The sequence below is a fragment of the Hyaena hyaena genome, unplaced genomic scaffold (assembly GCF_003009895.1).
Source record: "Hyaena hyaena isolate Hyena2069 unplaced genomic scaffold, ASM300989v1 scaffold_1327, whole genome shotgun sequence".
Taxonomy (NCBI): domain Eukaryota; kingdom Metazoa; phylum Chordata; class Mammalia; order Carnivora; family Hyaenidae; genus Hyaena; species Hyaena hyaena.
The window spans coordinates 346,154-366,303 of NW_024081958.1; the positions used below are offsets into that span (position 1 = coordinate 346,154).

Genomic DNA, 20,150 nt, shown 5'->3' on the forward strand with positions numbered 1-20,150 from the left:
AAACAAACAAAAAAAAACCTACCTCAGTATCAGCTTTTTAAAAAATTATTATTAGAGGGGGCGCCTGAGTGGCTCACTTGGTGAAGCGGCCAACTTCAGCTCAGGTCATGATCTCACAGTTCGTGGGTTCGAGCCCTGCATCGGGCTCTGTGCTGACAGCTCAGAGCCTGGAGCCTGCTTCGAATTCTGTGATTCCCTCTCTCTCTGTCCCTCCTCTGCTCACTCTGTCTCTCAAAAATAAATAAATGTTTAAAATTTGGGGGGAAAATATTATTAGGGGCTCCTGGGTGCTTCAGTCCATTTAGAATCCAACTCTTGGTTTCTGACCTCACAGTACATGGATTGAGCCCCACATTGGGCTCTGCACCAACAGAATGGAGCCTGCTTGGGATTCCCTCCCTCTTGCTCTCTCTCTCTCTCCCCCACCCCCTCACCTCTCTCTCTCTTTCAAAATAAATAAAAAACTTAAATTATTATTATTATTAGACTTTCTAGTGCCCTGTGGCAGATATCCCAGAGAGGTTCTTGGCCAAGGCGGAGCATTCCAATGACTGCTGCTGTCATTGCTGAGGCTCACACCTAAATAAACAAAACAAAACCCGGATGACTCTCATGTTTTAAGAAAACAATCTCTCGCTCCGTGCAAAAGGGACAGAAAGCATGGGAAAAGCCACGTTTTAAAGGGCACTGCAGGGGCACCTGGGTGGTTCAGTCGGTTAGGCATCTGACTCTGGCTCAGGTCATAAATCGTGGTTTGTGAGTTCGAGCCCTGCGTGGGGCTCTGTGCTGACAGCTCAGAGCCTGAGCCTGCTTCGGATTCTGTGTCTCCCTCTCTCTCTGTCTTTCCCATACTCTTGCTCTGTCTCCCAACAATAAATAAACATTAAAAATTTTTTTAAAAAAAAATAAAGGACACTGCTAACATAAGAAGGGAGAAATGCCAAAAATATTAAGGTACATACTGAACTAGTTCCTGTCTCTATTTGTTGTTGAGTTTTGATTTTTTCTTCATGCCTTAAAAATCCTCAAGTTTGTGCCATTTTATTTCTTCCCAATGAGCAAACAAAGAAATCAATAAGAATTACAAAAGAATAGCAAACATTTCTTGAACTAGCTACAGTAGGAATATAAAGCAGGATTTGATTAGAGAAGGAAGAGAGGAAGAGTGGAAAAACTTCTTGGCCTTTCCTGGTAGTGACTATTGAGTCTCTAATGCTAAGTGGGTGTTTGCCAGACAAATGCTTATAGAAGGGCATTCACGGCCAAGGGAAAAACATGAGCCAAACCAAGAGGCCATCAACGTTCGAGAAGTCCTCTCAGATACACATAGTTCTTGATAGCTGAAGCCTAAGATTTGAAGGCAGAGGTGGGACGGAGCTGATGGCCATGATGAACAGTAACACTTGAGAGCTAGCCAGGGACAAGATTCTGGAGCCAATTCTTCAACCTAGAGGCAAAAGGAAGTCAGGATAGATTGACAGGAGCTGGAACATTCTGAGTGGCAATTAAGATCACACATTACTCAAGTGCCTCCTCAGCTGGGACGCCATTCAGATGATTAACATTTGCCAACATAGCTGACAGCACACAGGTGGTGTGGTTTTCAGACGTCCTGCCGGAGTGGAGGAGCCGCCGGGAGGGTCCCCTCCCTCATCAAACCCCCGCTATGCATAATCACACACAAAAGCAGGAGAGAAGACAGGTAGCCAAACCACGCACGTGCAACTGTACCCTGTCAGGAGAATGCTCCGGGAAGGTCTGCCATCACCTCTCACCGGACTCTAAAAATAATCAGCTTACCCTATCTGGGGAGAAGGGCGGGAAACAGGCAGAGCGAGGGTGCCGGCCAGTGTTTGCTCCGGCGCTAGGGAGCTGGGTGCCAAGTACATCGGTAGGTAGGCCCGCTGGTTTGTGTACCTGCAGCTGAGCTACTCCGCGCCAGGATTCTGGAAAGTTCCCTGGGAAGACCCCAGCCTACTGTCAAAACCCTGACTCTCATAGCAGGCTTTGCCCAAGTCCTTGAAGGTGCTTTATGTTCTACCCTGTAATGTAAAAAGAAGCTCGATTTCTGGAACTGCCCTAAGCCACAGTTGACTGTGCAGCCCCCACCACTGGTAATCACTACCCTCCTCTCGGTGTGAGGCCATATCAGGAGTTGCCCAACACCGGCTGGAGGAGGCAGCTGTCGGCGACTGGACTTGCCCCCATCACCTGTAGTCCAGGCTATACCACCATGAATTTGAAAATGTTGTACTTGAGGAAGGGTATCTTTTCCTAACTGATAAAAATGTGCTTTTAGGGCCAGCAGCAGGTCTGCAGGAACCTACTGCAATGGTCCTGTTAGTGAGAACAAGAATCTAGCACAGCAGGGTTATCAACAAGGAGGTGGCTTTGAGAGAAGCCAATCAGGTAGACTTTATAGGACTTAGTGGGTAATTAAGTGGGAGGGGGGTAAAGTAGGAAGGGCTCTAGCTTGCAGGTTTCTGACTTGAGAGCCTGGGTGCAGAAAAGATCCATTCACAGAGATAAGGCAGAGCCCATAACCTATAGACCTTGAGGTGTCACAGACATGTGCAGTCAGAGCTGTGTGGCAGGCAGTTAACCTAGGAGTCATTCACGGAGAGTTGAAACTGTGAAAGTAGATGACCTAACCTGGGAATGAGGATGGGAGGAGGGGTTCAACCATGAAATCTGAGATGCAGAAGAAAGAGGGCAGAAACCTACAAAGCTGGAACAGGTAGAAAATAGTCAGCATTTCAATGAAGTTCAAGTAAAACAAGGCCTATTGTGGGGTTAGTGGATTTGAAAACTAGTAGATCAGTAGTAGGTTTTTTCAGAGCTTTTTTTCTCTTTTTTCTTTTCTTTTTTCTTTTCTTTTTTTAGAGCAGTGAAGGCAGAATCTTGATTGCAGTGGGCTGAGATTATCTAGAATAAGGGAAGGACAGGAATGTGATGGTAGAAATGCAGAAACAGTGAAAGAGTCACAAGGATGTTTTGTTTCATCCCCAAATGGAAAGAAAAGAATAAATAGAAAGGGCTGGTCTAGAAATGTAGCTGGAGGACGAAATATTCAATCCAAGTTACTGCCGTACCATTGACCAGAGTCAATGACCAAGTAGATGGAGTGTTGATCGTGGCATTAGGAAAACCAGAGTCTAAACATTACCTCCATTCCAGGTCCACTTTGTCTGGTTGCTTTACTTCTTTAGTCCTGGGTATTCATTTCTGGGAGATGCAACCACTTAGGTCTGCATCACCATGTGTTGTAAGGACCGGGTGAGGATCCCTATGCGGGGAGTGCGCGGTATGGTGGTGCAGGATGTGTTTACTAACTAGTAATTTGAGTCATGATCCCTTCAAAGGTCTGATCGGGGACCCTCAGTGTAACCCCTGTTGTTTTCTTTACCATCTTTGTTCATATAATTTTTATCTCTTTAGGAATTCGGTAACAGGCTCTGTTAGTCTGTTCCTCCCTTATTTGAAGGACAGGCCAAAGATCCAGTTCGGAAATGAAAGAGGACAACTAGTGGGCAACGTTGCCTTCATCCATTGATATCTCCCGGAGGCACGGAAGCCGGATTCATGAAGATGTTGACAAGACTCCACGTTCTTACGTTAGCTCTGTTTTCAAAGGGATTTTTACTCTCTTTAGGGGACCATAACTTTCTGAGGAGAGAAATTAAAATAGAAGGTGACCTTGTTTTAGGGGGTCTGTTTCCTATTAATGAAAAAGGCACTGGAACTGAGGAATGTGGGCGAATCAATGAAGAACGAGGTATCCAACGCCTGGAAGCCATGTTATTTGCTATTGATGAAATCAACAAAGACAATTACTTGCTGCCAGGAGTGAAGTTGGGTGTACACATTTTGGATACATGCTCAAGGGATACATATGCATTAGAGCAATCACTGGAATTTGTCAGGGCATCTTTGACTAAAGTGGATGAAGCTGAGTATATGTGTCCTGACGGATCCTATGCCATCCAAGAAAATATCCCACTGCTCATTGCCGGGGTCATTGGTGGCTCATACAGCAGTGTTTCCATACAGGTAAGACTAGCCAGTGCTACTGTTAAAATGCTATGTGTCTTTGGTTTTATGTCCTGGAGAAACAAAAAGAAAATATCCTGATAATTGCATTAACGGATAATATTAACAACATAACTGATGATTTCAATGGGTATTTGGTAATATGGGCTCGCAGATGGAACATTTCTCTAGCAATGAAAATTGTTTAGAAGCATATCAGGCAGCTACTGTGGCATAACGAATTACCTCCAAATTCAGTGACTTACAGCAAGGTTTATTATTATAGTTTATAAATCTGAAGATCAGCTAGTGTGAACTGTTCGAGGTTGGGTTCAGCTGTGGGTGCCTCTATTCCTGATTGTTCCTTATCCTCCACCTGCAATCACTGGGCTAGCCCACACATGTTCTTCTCAGAGCAATGGCAGAGGTGCAAGGGAATGCAAAGTTAACTGCACAAGCCCCTCCCAAGCTCCTGCTTTATCATTCCTGCTAAAATCACATTAGCCAAAACAATTGACAGGGATCAGCCCAGAGTCGAGGAGCAGAGAAATAAGTCCTGCTCAAAGGACAAGTGCTATGAAATTACGTCACAAAGGATGTGGGTATAAGGTGGCATGATGATTTGAAGCCATCAATACAATGAAGAAATCGATACACCAGAAGAAATAACATCTAAACTCTATTTTTTTTCAAAGTTTTAAAAAATGTTTTATTTATTTCTGAGAGAGAGAGAGAGAGAGAGAGAGAGAGAGACAGCCTGAGCAGGGGAGGGTCAGAGAGAGAGAGGGAGACACAGAATCTGAAGCAGGCTCCAGGCTCTGAGCTGTCAGCACAGAGCCTGACACGGGGATCGAACCCACAAACTGTGAGATCATGACCTGAGCCGAGGTCGGACGCCTAACCAACTGAGCCACCCAGATGCCCCTAAACTCTATTTTTTTACACTAATTTTTACTAAGGCGTCCTTTTGTTCAGAGACAAATCGTAAGCAGTTTCTCACGGTGCAAATCTAAAATGTATGCAGAAAAGCCAGTGAATTACTACCTCAGAGGAAAAAGACTGGAACGATTCAGCATGTGACTTAAATGAAGATAAAACGATGACAATTGGGTCTCATAATTTTGTTAGGAAAAAAAGGAACACATTATTCAAACTCAAGCAATTTTTACTCACAGGGTCACAGAATTTTAGAGATGAAGAGCTGAGGAATTACTAACTCAGCCTTCGCATTTTCCCAAGTCCCAGAAAGACCGGCTTCATGAAAATTTCTCCATAACTAGAACCCAAATCTTCTGTACTTTTGTCCTCTTTCAGCCGTCCATATGGATTTCAATCCTTTTTTTTTTTTTTTTTTTTTGGTGAGAGGCAAGAATGTCACAGTAATAAAAGTCCATGATTCTAAGAGTCATGTACTTAGCCTCCTACCAAATTACTATAATCAAAGCCCCAAGCACTAAAGGAAGTCAGATTACACTCATGTTATCTTTATGTGTCACAAACCACTTATATTGGCTCTATTTGCATTGGAATAACCTTATTTTGATCTCCTAGATTCCTGGCATTTAAAATTCTGTGTACAATTCTGTGCTGCTCCAAATAAGCTACTTCAAGTTTCTTTCCTTCTTCAGAACACACCCTCATATGATGAGTAATTAGGATAATTGGTTTTTCATAAACACCCTTTGACTTCATTAGGTGGATAGAAAATATTGTACATCTCAAAGCATATTATGTTAATTTTGCCACTATTTCTATACTTGGATCAGAAGAGACAGGATTTGCTGGTTGAGAAGAGAGAATTAAAAATATGTACCTGTCATCTTCCAATAATAATTTCACCAGATGGGTGCCAATCATTCTATAAATATTTTCATTACACCTGATATTATCGCTGGTAAGAGATTATATATATGCTTTTCTGACCTTTGTTTCTTCCAGTGCAATAAACCACATTCTACACCAGATGTTTAAATGCCTCTTTATCCAAAGTAATTAACAAACTATGCCAGGCAAGTAGATTTTTTCTTCTGATTTTACTCTTTTACTACCTATGTACTCTTCAAAAAAAAAAAGGAGGGGGACATGGTTTTAGGGGGAAAAAAAACATCTGGGCTATTAAAATCCTGTATGACTTCACAAGGGGAGAAGCCACTTCTTAATCATCAAAGGACCTAGTTTATTATTTCATTCATCTGGTCAAAATTAACATAGAGTCACAAATACTGATATGGTTTCTGTTTCCATGCCACAAATAAAGAAACCGAAAGTAGCATGTTATAATGAAGAGGATATCAATTTTGACCACCAGAAAGATGGGGTTATGATTCCAACTCCACATTTTTTTAGCTTACCTATAAAATAAGCAAAATAAGGGCACTTTGTTCACTCAGTCCTTTAAGCTTCTCACTTCAGCTCAGGTCATGATCTCAGTTAGTGAGTTCAAGCCCCGAGGTGGGCTTTGTGCTGACAGCTCAGAGCCTGCAGCCTGCTTCTCTCTCTGTCTCCCTCTCTCTCTGCCCCTCCCCCATCTCTCCAAAATAAACATTAATAAATAAACAAATAAGCAAAATAGCATCTACCTTGACAAGTTGTTGAGAGGATAAATTGACAGTATCTGTGGGAAATGCCTCACCAAAATACTACCATATTCAAAACATGGTAACTGTTATGTCCCCACAATGATAGGAAAAGTCAGTAGCCACATCTGACACAACTCCATGGCCCTCCCAGCAGCCAGCAGTCCTGTGAAGCCATTGTTGGCACTGCATGTGTTTCATCAGCAAGTCAATCTGTATATATTCCCTTCTGTGTGTCCCGCACGAGGACCAGGGTTCGAAAGATGACTAAAGTAAGAAAGAACACAGCCTTGACCTCAAGGAACTCAAAATCTGGCTTCAGGTATAATACTGCCATGAAATAACAGTAACTACAAATCCCAATATGTTCAAATAGCTCACAAGGTCAGAAACAACATTTAGAAAGGTCTTGAGGAAGATGGATAGAATGAAAGTTGCACTGGAGGAAGGTTAAGTGGGCCACAGTGTGAAAGAGACACTAGATCTGAAGAGGCCAATTAGAATATTGTGGCAGATATCCGTGTGCCAGGGGACAAAGGCCTTGACACAGTAAGGGAGTGAGCTGGACAGGAAGTGCCTAGAGGGCTTCACCCCTTCCTCCAAAGCCCCCTGCAGTCCTGACTGATCAGGCTCTGATTAGACCACACACTGGTCCTGGCCAAGAAAAGCTAGGAGGTCCAGCAATTTGTCTATACACTGAATTCCAGGCATCCTTCCAAGGAACCCTTCCCCAGGGGGTCTTGCTTTCAGCTATAGGCATCATGAACCAAAAGAGGTCTTAGGGAGACCTCTTAGGGACTTAAGAGAATTGTTAGCTAAAGAGATAAGAATTAAAGTATGTTAATTCTTACACGCTAGGTGGCTCAGTTGTTTAAGTGTCTGTCTCTTGATTTCAGTTCAGGCCATGATTTCACAGTTTGTGAGATCAAGCCCCCATCCAGCTCTGTACTGACAGCATAGGGCCTGCTTGGGATTCTCTCTCTTCCTCTCCTTCTGCTCCTCCTCGACCTGCGTTCTTTCTTTCTCAAAATAAATGAGTAAATTAAAAAAAGAATTAAAGTGGTTTATCCATTTGAAATACATCTTTTAATAAGAATTTCAAACACATAGTCAAAGGCAATCCAAAGCAATAAATTTCTAATGGTGAATTTAGAGCACTCTTGTGTATGAATGAAGAAAACATTTTAGGAGAGTGGATTTTTCAGGGTACCTCTCACACGCACCCACTGCTCCTGGACTGATTCTCATCATAGACCCTGGTGTCTGATAACTGTAGTAACAGTTTGTAGCTGGTAGCCACAAAGATTCATTCACATCAGTCTGCAATACATTTTTAACTACTTTTGACTTCCTGAATATTTAATGGAAAGTATCTTTGCTTGAACTGAGCAGAGGGGAGAAAAGAGGGTGAAGCCAGAGAAGAAATGTACTGATACCAATCCGCCACACAATTTGAAAATTTCCCATCTTCTAACTGTAGCGCCCAGTCCCAAACCAGAGCACAGAGTTCTCTGTTACAAAATTGCCTACTGGGAGAGAGGATTTTTGAGAATGATAATAATCCCCCTGTGTGAGCTGGGATTGCTTGAGGAGATGCTTTCTCTCCAGCTTCCTCTTCTTTCATTATCTTCTCACTAACTGAAAAGAACTCTGTGAAAGTCAGCAGAGGAGATGCCTCCTGCTGTGTTAGCTCATACAATAGGCATTGTTTGCAGAGAGTGAAAACTGCATGAAAGGGGAAATTCTTAATGATTTGCTGAGTTAAGCTGTATCACCATGGATGAAGACCTTAATAATTATTTTCCCAACACTCGTATTAAGTAGCGCAAACTACTCTGTGGTTGTCCTTTTAGAAAGCAACAGTATTGATTTCTTAACTGGATAATCAATGAGAGCTAGCATCAAAATCCTTCTTTATTAGCAAATATACATGAGGTCTATTGACCCCTCCAGTGATGCTCTTTAAGACGATTCTGCTCTTAGGGGCGCCTGGGTGGCTTAATCGGTTAAGCGTCCGACTTTCGCTTAGGTCATGATCTCGCGGTTCGTGGGTTCGAGCCTCGCATCAGGCTCTGTGCTGACCGCTTGCTCAGAACCTGGAGCCAGTTTCAGAGTCTGTATCTCCCTCTCTCTCTCTGACCCTCCCTTGCTCACGCTCTCTCTCTCTCTCTCTCTCCTAGAAATAAATTTAAAAAAATATTTTAAAAAAATATTTAAAAAAAAGAAGATTCTGCTCTTTCCTATAAGCTTGCACTCCATGCACTTCGAGAGAAAATAGTATTTATTCAAGAAGAGAATCGGGTTGGTTGCCTTTAGCTGGACGATTGTCTACATGGTACTTATTTTGAAGCATTGTTCATGTTTGTGCTCTTTTAACCAGACTACAATTGAGCTCCTCAACTGTCCATTTAAACATGTCCCTTGAATTGTTCCAGAAAGGTTCCTCTCTCCTTTTCAGAGAATGTGTCATTTTTTTCAGTCCTTCTTGCCAACCTGGCACACATTGTCACTGAAATGACAGGTATAAGTTGACCCGGTTGTTGTGTCCCTGGGTGTTAAAGTGACCTCAGCAACAAACGGGGACTTGGGTTAGATGGCATCTAAAAGGGTAGCTCATAGAAAGGGCAGAAGAGAGCCCTGAAAGGATCTCACTACCTCTTTCTCATGCCCGGGATAGTCAGACCATAAACGGGACTTTTAGCAATACCCATACCCCAGGACCCCTCTAGCCCTGGGAGAGAGTCGTTGTGACATCGTTGTTTGTCATGACCTGGATTTGGACATGCAATGCGTGGCTCACATCATGTTTCTGATCAGAATAACTCCTTTAATGAAACCCCGTGCAGTAGGCGTCACGGATTTTATCTAGAAGGGGCAAGGAGAGCGGTGCATCAACACACCACTCTGCTCTTCCTGCACCAGTTCCTCGGGACAGAAGTGGCCCGCCACTGGCCAGTTTGTATTAGGCGCTGCCTTCCCTCCCGATGATTCATTTCTTTTTAAAATTCAAATGCTTTGGGGGAAAGTCACACATGAATTGCTGGTCTTATTATAACAGCGTTAGAAAAAAAATGGAAGGACTTGGCGATACAAAAGCCTCCATGCAGTTAGCTGTGTCCAAGTCTCAGACAGACTGCCGGATGGAAAATTTTCTACTTTTTCTGTGGCTTTCTCAGCGTTGGCACTATAGGGCTGGCGCTGCCCTTCTTAGCAGCATCCCTGGCCTCCACCAGCTAGACTAGATGCCGGCAGCACCTGAAGTTGTGACATCCAAAAACGTTTCCATGCCTTGCCTAGTCACACAGTTATGGCCCTTCCCCACTGGCAATCACTGATCTAGAACAAGGTGCATTTAGGGCCAACGTAAGGGAGATGTCCTAGAAATGAAAGGGCAGGGGGTATGAGGAAGTGAGTCCTCTGTCACTGGAGTTATTCAAGCAAAACTGGCCCATTTTTGAGAGTGAAGCAGCATATTGGTATTTGAACTACATGGCATTTAAGGGCATTTCTTATTTTTATAATTACATGTTGCATAACCAAAATGCTCTGCTATTAGGTTACAAGGGATTACCATGAAAATAGTATCCAAAACATGAAGGAAAATAAATAATTGGCTCTTTTCTGTCAGGGCCACTTTGAAGACGCCCAGCCAATTGTTACATCACTTGATTATGGCAGTATTTTTATGAGTTTGGTGAATCGGGAGTCTCGGTTACCGACATACTACAACCAGGGCTCTCATAAAATCATTTGTCATCAGAAAATAAGCATCTATTAAGCATTTATATTTTAGAAACATCAAGAATACTGTGTAGAGTCTGGGTAACAGGGAGCAGAGAGAATATAAAATTAAACTTTAAAATAGACCTCTTATGAGCCCCTGAGGCCTGTCTAAGCAAATGAGGAGATATCAAATCCATATATAAAGAAGTGTAAGAATAGGACCTGAGTATCACATGACAGCATAAACCCCAAGAGACCAGAGAGAATAAGAGAACAAGCAGAAGCAGTGGAGATGAATAGGAAATAGACATTTAGATCAGTGTAAACAGCAAGTTTACAAACGGCCTCTGAAGTCTCCCTGGAAAGCCGCTTTCTCATAGTCTCCCAGATAGGATCTGCACATTCTTTCATGAAAGAGAGAACACAGTGGTTCTTCCACCTGGGATGTAATGTTCTTGAGCCGTCTGTAGGCCTTGCCAAACCCCGCCTCAGTTCTCAGTTCCAATCCTGTCCTTCTTGAGAAACATTTCCCAAGATCCCACAACACAAACACACACCGCCGCTACTATCTTATTAAATATCACTGTTTATTTGCATATCTATTTTCCCACCCCACTATGAGCCACTGAGTTTAGGAAATGAATCCTTTTGCCTTTGTGCTGAGGGCACCAAGGATTCTCTACCAGGCTGAGAATAAATGTCTTTTGGAATGAAGTGAAAAAATTAACAGGATAATAACCTGCTACATGTCCAGATGATTGAAACTCCCTAAACAAATCTCTGATGGGGGAGGTGGTCACAGCCATGACCCACCTATTCCAGATTAGTCTAGATGTTCATAAGCTTCAAATAAGCATTTTCTTACAATGGAAACCTGGATGTGATACAAAAGGAAGATGACATAGCAGAGTGAGTATGTGGGACAAAAGGCTCCCCCACTCTCCCCTCCTCCACTGCCTTGATTTCAGAGCAGTGCTGAGGGTTCTACTTTGTTTGCACTTAGACTGACTATTCCAGAGACAACTATCCAAGTTCACAGAGCTGGGAACCCAGGGCCATCCCAGATGAGGTCAGGGCTCTGTCCTTAGTCCACACACAGTCAGCAGAGGGCCAAGTGTGCCACATACTATGCTCATAGCTAATGCAAAAGAGAAGAAAACATCATCCTGACCTCAAGGAAAGCAGAGTGACAGCATTAGAAATCCATTTACTAATCTATCTTTAGTGTGTCAATCACCAGAAAAGTAAAGATGATAGTTGCATTTAGTAAGTTTAATATTGCAGATACAATGATCATAGCACAGTTATGCTACGACGATACATTTTTAGCAAGGCTTTCTTAAAAATTTTTGGCTCAGTGATTTAAAACTCTGCATGCAGACTGATTAGGATTCATTTAAGCCTTCATTGCCTCTTTCTTCATGTCTAAGTTGGAGATATTAATAGTACTCTTTTACTGGTAATTATAAGAATTAAATGAGAAAATACATGAAAAAAACAGCAAAAATAGTGTTTTGCACACAACGAACATTTAAAGTTTTAGATTTTAGTAGATCTTACTGATATTACTATTTTTTTTAAGTTTGTTTATTTATTTTGAGAAAGACAGAGACAGCATGAGTAGGGGACGGACAAAGAGAGAGGGAGAGAGAGAATTCCAAGCAGGCTCCATGCTGTCAGCATAGAGCCTAACACGGGGCTAGAACCCATAAGCCGTGAAATCATGACCTAAGCTGAAGTCAGACACCAACTGAGCCACCCAGCCGCCTCTGATATTATTATAATATATTATTGTTAGGTTTTAAAAAAAACAAAACCTAACATCTCCAGTCCAAGAGAAACAGTTGTTGGAGGAATTGAGGGTCACTAAAGGTCAAGTGCCAAGTTCAAGCCGCTACCACTTAGAAAGTAGTGGAATCAACATTAGGATCCTGATAGTTTGCCTCCCACACCGCTATCCCGATCATCCTCTCACACAGCCGAAGCTTCAGGAAACTCCAACTCAAAAGTTATCTCAAATAGAATCTTTTTATTTATTTGGTTTCCAGACTTTTCATTCTAAAGTAATCTCACAAAGCTGATTGTTTTGAAACCTCCCCTCATTGCTCCTGCCCCCCCCCTCCTCCAAAAGAAAAAGGGCAATAGTGTTCAAGGACTTTATCCCTGGGAGGGAGGCAGCAGCAATTTTAAAATGCTTTTGTTAACATTGTTCCATTTAAAAAATTTCTCACCAGAGGTAATTATCTAAGACGCACTGGTTGTTGTTGTTTTTTTCCCCTTTGCTTTGGGGTTAATTTATTCCTTAATTAATTCCCCTTCTGTCGTGTTTATTTGGAAACTACTCTTGTGAAAAACAGGAGGTTACCATCAGGACCACTGTCCACTGGGCAACAGAATGGCCCATGGCTGAGAACCAGCATTTTCTGCAGTCACACGTCTTTGATGGAGGTCGCAGGATGAAATGCAAGGAATACAGACATTCCTGACCAAGCAGCAATGTCTTATACTATGAAATAGATGAATAGGTGAGCTAATTGAATTAGGACTCCTAACACCTTTAGCTAAACCTAAGACGTGATTTTGCTTTAACAACACCAAGTTCTCTTTTCAAATTACCATTAAACATGTGCCTTTTAAATCGATCAATATATAAGGCTCGGGATTTCAATACGGAAGGAGCCAACACTTAGCAGTTTATAATAATGAAAGTTCATTGATTTAATGCAGTAGAAGTGCTTTTACTGGTCTATGAAAAATGCAGTCGAAAACTTACACACTATTTTTCTAATTAATGGACTTTGGACATTTAAGAATAGTGTTCCAGAAACACTTGGAGTTAAACTCTGAGCCCACGTTGATACTCCAGGCAGTATATCAGTAGGACTTTGGACACTAAAATTGTGGTGTTGCTATTTTTGACATCACCACCTGGTATGTTATGGAAATCCCTCTGTTACTAGTGACAAAGTCTTGATTCTTGCCAGCTCTGACTTTACCTTCCAATAGAGGGAACCGCCGCACAGGGGAGAACACAACAGAAGCAACACTTTCAAAAACTATATTCCAAATATAGTCCAGATTTCCTTGCCAAGTGGTCAGAATGGCAAAGCGTCTTGAAACATTTGCCGTCACATAATAGGGCTGAATTTGTAGGGCGTGCATCCCAGGGACAAGTTGGCTCCTCCCAGGCTCTGGGCCTCCAGTTTGGGGAGCTGCCATCAGGTTCACAGTGAGGCCTCACAGAACACAAACCAGGCAATTAAGCTTCCCCAGTGTGGAAAACAGATGTGACTGAACACATCACCTACAACTCGTTCAGAATTTGTCTATAAAAAAAGTACCTTTCCCTAGAAGTAAAAACTATGCATATGTAGCAAGCACATATTACCTGTGCTGACACAGAAGCTTTAAGGAAGATCACTAGGAACCAGATTTCAAGAAGTCCAACAATAAACACAGGTTGGTGTCATCGAGCAAATTTCAGCTGTTACCAATGGCCATTGAACTGACTCTCAGTGTTCATTTCCACATGAAAGAAAGTCTGTATCAGGGATTTAAAAGTTCTTTACCCTTCCTAGACTGTCCAACAACCAATATAGTTTACTACCTGTTTCATTCCAAGAAGGATTGAGGTGACCTGTAATGACACAAACAGGGTAACAAAGGAGACACAAATATTTCAGTACTGCCAACCAAATAAAAAAGGATGTTTTTAGTTTGTTTATTTTTGAGAGACTGAGAGAGAGAGAGAGAGAGCAAGAGTGGGGAGAGGAAGAGAAAAAGTGAGAAAGAGAATCCCAAGGAGGGTCCAGTATAGAGCCCAATGCAGGGCTCCATCTCATGAACCATGAGCCAAAATCACGAGTCGGATGCTCAGCCAACTGAGCCGCCACCTAGAAGACCTCCAAATAAAACAGTTTTAAGTGGATTGAAACTTTTCATTAAACTTCCAATCTTGATATTTCTAGTATGAACTTATTCATCATTACTGGGGTTACATGAACTCACAGCTTAAGTGAGAATGAGTGTTTTGTTAATCTTATTACCCTTCCCTGACTCTTTCCTTTCAAGTTGGATGTCATACACTATAGTATTTTTAAATATATTTTTTATTCTAGAGTGAGAGAGAAAGAGTGAGAGAGAGAGGGGAAAAAAAAACATGAGTGGGAGATGGCAGAGAAAGAGGGAGAGAGAGAGAGAGAGAGAGAGAGAGAAATTTAACCAGGCTCCATGCTGAGTGGGTGTTGATTCTTGATCCCACGAATTGTGAGATCATGACCTGAGCCAAAATCAAGAGCCAGATGCTCAACAAATGAGCCACCCAGGCACCCCCACCATAACTTTTTAAAATTTTTTAAAACACAGCTTTGGGCATGCCATTCCCTTAATTAACACAGTTCTATTTGCTACAAACGGTAAGTGACCTTCTGCCTTAGATTATTGCCCCAGGACCTCAGCAGGAAATGGTAACCTTTTTGTTTTGTTTAGCCAGGCTGTAGCCCTCATCTGCCCCCAGGCATATCAACAACTTGTAGCCTTTGGTTAACAACTAACAAGGATAGAAATGCCTCTCTTATTGATAAGACTATATTTGTCATATTGTCATTATACAAGTGACTTCAAGGGTCACAGAAAATATGGTTTAGTGCAACCTATGGCTCTGCTAAATCCTCAATAGGCATTGTCAAAAATCAACATGCAAGGCTTGAAAAGACATGCTTCTAATGACTCTGCTGGTGTCAAGCCATCCTGGGAACCACGCTTACAGGTGTCACTGGCAAATACTAACATTCTGGACCAGATCTGACATAGACCTTTTGATCCCAGTGTTAGTGACTGGAACCCAAATGAATTCGCTTCCATGATTTCTCTCAAAAATTAATTTATGGAGAAAAAAGGGAGCAAACGCCAGAGGCCAACTGAGTCAGTAGGCAAGATACCTTCTGGTTCTTCTTCTAAGCACTTGCTAAGTCAGGATTAAAACAAAGTGATTCATGCAGTAGTGCCTTGGTAGGAAGGGAGCAAGACAGAGTGGCAGTGTCACCATGCGAAACCGGAATGTCTTCTAAGGCTGGTCTCCCGAAAAGAAATGTGAATCAAGGAGTCCTATGTGGTTTGCATATCATCTCAGCCAGGAGAGCACCAAAATGGATCACCTTTCTATTCATAATCCATTTGTCATGAATGGAGAAAATGAAAGCATATTACTGTCTGGGTTGTAAGCCACAGGTGCAGTGATTTCAGGAGAGGTTGGGATAGGAATCAGGATAACTTCAGGCCTTTCTTGTAAGGTTTTGCCACAGATAAAGAATTCCTTTGTCTGGACTGCCCCTACAGAATCCTCAAGAATGCCGCTGAATGGAAAGCCAGTGTGAATCTTTGACTAGCATTTTGGGGCCACGGCATGTAAGAGTTAGTGACTTTTGCAGATTATACTGAGTAAATTGGCATCTGCTACACTATTATGTGATTTCCTAAATCCAGATTAATCTCTGGCCTTCAGACATGGGCTGCAGTCAATTGTTTTCATGCAAAATGTTCCCAGATGTGCTGCAGGTAAGACGGTCCAAAAAAAAATGACTAATCCTTTCCTTTCCACAATAACAATGTGATTGGCATCCTTTATGGGCAGACAACTCATGTGATGTGAACAGCTTGGATTCCTGAGGCGGTTTCTCAACTATACACCACCTCCAGTTGCAGATTAAAATACAAGCCAATCCGGGATTTTGTACAGCTAACAGTGCAACTTGATCATTTGGAATAGCAGGGTCAGTGAGGTCTCTTACCATCACAACTTTTACAACCTGCTTCATGGACTAACATGGGTTATGAGGTAGCAGATGGTTCAAAGTGCAGCTCTCAGTGCTTCTCTTCTAGGCTTATATATTAATTAATTAATCCTTTAATTAAAAGGATGGAACCAAGCATTCAGGACCGCACATGTGATAAAACAGCGAACGTGCTAGGCTTATTCTTAGAAAATAGCCCCAAAGAGATAGATGAACAGCAAAGAATGCAAAGGCAAACCCATGCAGGCTATTCTTGAGTCTACTGACTCCCAGGGCAGCCATAACATGTTATTTTCTAAAGGCATATATATCAGCGGTGTAGACAGCACCTCTCTTGGAAAGTAAACATGTGATGGCTCTCACCATCTGGAACTTTTGTACAGGTCCACCCAAAAATGAGTTACTGGTGTTCCCTTTAATGTATTAGCATGGTCTCCGAAGCCAATGACATTGTAAGTTCTGAAAGGGACCTTTGTGAATGGACAATCTATTTCCACGTGACTCTAAACTTCCACACCCCTTTTTGTCTTGTGTTGAGAAAAATATTTGGCATGGTGCCATCCCAGAAGGCACAAAGCTCATGCTTGAAATGGGTACATCATGGATATCCTGAATGGGAAGAGGGGCCACAGGACGGATGTGGAGGCTCACAGGTGATGGAAATTTCCAACTCATATTCCCTTTTCACAACATCAAAGAACAGACTACCTGAGATCTTTTTCACAGTTCATACCCTTTTGCTCTTGTGATCAGAATATCATTGAAATGAAGCATGACACCTAAAGTGCTAAAGAGAAGAGTGCCCCTGACCTGCTAAAAAAATGTTGGGAGAAGTAAAACTTCCAGAAAAATCATGGTCTTTAACTCAAAATTCTCAACAGCACATAAGGGTAATCTTGATGCCGAAGTAGCATCACCCCACGATCAGCTATTGACTATCAGAAAGGTAAAGTTTTAGGGGCGCCTGGGTGGCTTAGTCGGTTAAGCGTCCGACTTTCGCTTAGGTCATGATCTCGCGGTTCGTGGGTTCGAGCCCCGTGTCGGGCCCTGTGCTGACTGCCAGCTCGGAGCCTGGAGCCTGTTTCAGTCTGTGACTCCCTCTCTCTGACCCTCCCCTGCTCACGCTGTCTCTCTCTCTCTCCTAGAAATAAATAAAACATTAAAAAATTTCTAAAAAAAAAAAAAGAAAGGTAAAGTTTTAGACATTCCCAAGAAAGAATAAGTGGACCACTGATGACAGCTCTGAGTGTTTGGCTGCTTATGTATCTTGTATAAGATGCATTTGTCTCCAGAAAAAACTTATCCTATCAGCAGACCTTAAAATCAGTTCATTTGGTGAAGCTTGCCTTAGATATATGTTTATATGACCTCCAGTTTGGGTACATATTGTTTGAGAACTGAGGTTTCATGGATAAGGCCCTTAGTTTGTTTTTCTCAGAATAAAAAGAAAGCTTTATACCCTAAAGGGAATTGATACAATGACCAGATCCAGTTGATATAATATTGACTTTCTTTTATATACTCCCAGTTAGTGACACAGAGATAATTTGAAGAAATCGGTTTTAATCGTTAGAAGTACTCTGTTTCAGATTCCTAAACGTCTAAGCCAATTCCATGTCTTATGTGTTATCTCATTTTCTGCAAAATTGAATGTAATTAGTGAAGGATCCATATTGCACAGCAAATTGTTTATCAATAATGTTTGAGATTATCTTTACATTGCCTGCTGGTGGCCAGCTATTCTTCTCCCACAGAAATCTATCCTTGTAATAGAAAAGATTTCATGGGAGAGTAGCAAACTACTAGCTCATTCAGCAATTCATTCATTTAACAAACATTACAGAGCATTGCTATACTCTGCAAAGCACTGAGGAAACAGAAGTTAACAATACAAACCCCCTGTCCTTAAGAGTTCTCATACCAAGAGAGGAATTAGGGAATAGAAATCACCATAAACTTTGATTAGTGCTATGAGGAAAATATGTAAAAGAAAAAAAGAGTCTCAGCTTGAAGTGAGGTATCCACAAAGAGAAGGGACTCTTAGATGGATTAGCTAAGCAAACAAGTGGGAAAGGTCATTTTAAGCAGAAAGAACGCCATGTGCAAACACATGTAGATTTCAGAACATCATATATAGGAAACTTCATGCATAGACACAGAACATAATAAATAGAGGGAAACTACACAGATCTGGGCTCATCTAGGGGGAAAGAGAATGGGAGAATGGCGGCTGATGTTCAACAAGAAACATTGGCTTGTTGGACAACTAGTGCCAAAGAAGCCCATCCTAAGCAACACCTTGCAACTACGAAAATGAGAAAAATACAAGAAATCTCAATTTTAGATCATGTCATCTGCTAAATAATAGTAACTTGGCCAAGACCAGCACCCTAAATGTTTCTCCTCAAGCCAACAGAGTCAATATATTAGTGACTTTCTGGGTTACAGTGAAAACAGGGCAATAGCTAGTCCTGCCTAAATTCAGACCACTCAGAAAATGGATACCCCAACGTGTCTGAACACTAAACATAAAACTATAATACATGCTACATGGGAGAAGGGGTTCTCTTAAACCTGCATGCATCCCCTCTAGCCCTAGGAAATAATAGGCTGTGCCATAAGGTCATTGTGTTCCCCGCATAAATTATGAAGTCAAACATGATCATGATATTTATAGTGTGAAGCTTTCAACCTCACAGTTAAAATTTCCCAGTGGATTCTCAGACAACTGCTGTTATCTCTGAAGATGGTCAATCAGAAAGCAAATACTTATGAAGCCCCTACAAAATACAGACTGAAAAAGGAAAAACAACAACAACATATATATATATACATATATATATATATATTGATACCAAGGAATGATGACAAATGGTCCTCAAATCAAGGAGTTAAGGCCTTCAGAAATTTGAAAAAAAGACAAGCATGTTATAACTTGAAATATATCAGTGCCATAGCATAGTGAGAATAACTGCAGAGGACAGAGGTTCAGAGCTGGGGTTGCAGAGTGGATTGAGTGTGGCAAGTTGAGCACAAGGCCACAATGCCTAGGATCAAATCCCATCCCCTTTGGACTCTGTTGCAAGATCCCAAGGCACTCTGTGCCTCAGTTCCTCAGTCTACAAAATAGGATAATGGTAAGATCTACTGCATAAGATTGTTATGAGGATCAAAGCACATAATACATTTAGAACCGTTAGAACACTAACAGGCACAGAACTATTAGCATCATTAAAAATACTAGGGGTCTTTAAAAGGTTTCCCCAAAGGGGGAGTCTGCTGACAGTAACTCAGATTATAGGGACTGTGAGATAGCTCCTCCCAGTTGACTTGTGAGGAGTTGTGAAATGGAATCTAAAGAGAGTAAAGCCCTCAATAATCCATCTTTGATTTTAGCCACCCTGGACTTCTGGTGCTGAACTGCAGCTTTGCATTTGTAACCTCATTTCTCCCTAGTTTTCTTCTTCTTTATTCACTTGTGTCATTTTAACTTGAATTCAGAAATTTACATCTCTCCCTGTGTTAATATCACCATATCACCATATCACCAGCAAGGGAATCTAGTCTTTTAGAAAAATCAAGAGATTGGACTAGAATCTTAGTGTTTCCGTTTACTGGTTGTGGAAATTCTGGAAAGTCACTTCACACTATGAACCTCAGTTTCCTCATCTATAAAACAAAAGGCTTAGGTCATCTTCATGGCTCCTTCCAGTTCTAAAATGTAAAGGTCTTATAGCTTATTTGTATTTTTTTTCCAAAGTCACTGGTAAAAATTGAACCTTACTTGACCACCTTATATAGACTCTGTTCCAAACTGTTCTCTTTCTCAACCAATTCCTACCACTTTCCCTTGTCCACAAGAGTCCAAGTAATGTCACTAATGCCTTGTTGAAGTCATGGTCCTCCAGGACTACAATTCTTCCCTAAATAGTTCCACAGAGATGTTCTCTAGCGAAATTCATTCTTAGGGAGTGCATGCTCTCCCTTTCTAAGTGCCTGCATGCTCTCTAATAAAAATCTCTAAGGGCAC

General features: G+C 41.7%; 1 protein-coding gene across 1 annotated transcript in view; it reads left to right on the forward strand.

Moving 5' to 3' along the window:
* Positions 1–20,150, forward strand: part of LOC120225119 (metabotropic glutamate receptor 3) — a 148,376-nt gene that overhangs the window by 119,356 nt on the left and 8,870 nt on the right. The window contains exon 2 of the mRNA XM_039223349.1: positions 3,439–4,050. Within this exon, the coding sequence (XP_039079280.1) occupies positions 3,583–4,050 (468 nt within the window). The 5' untranslated portion in view covers positions 3,439–3,582. The remainder of the gene's footprint in view (positions 1–3,438; positions 4,051–20,150) is intronic.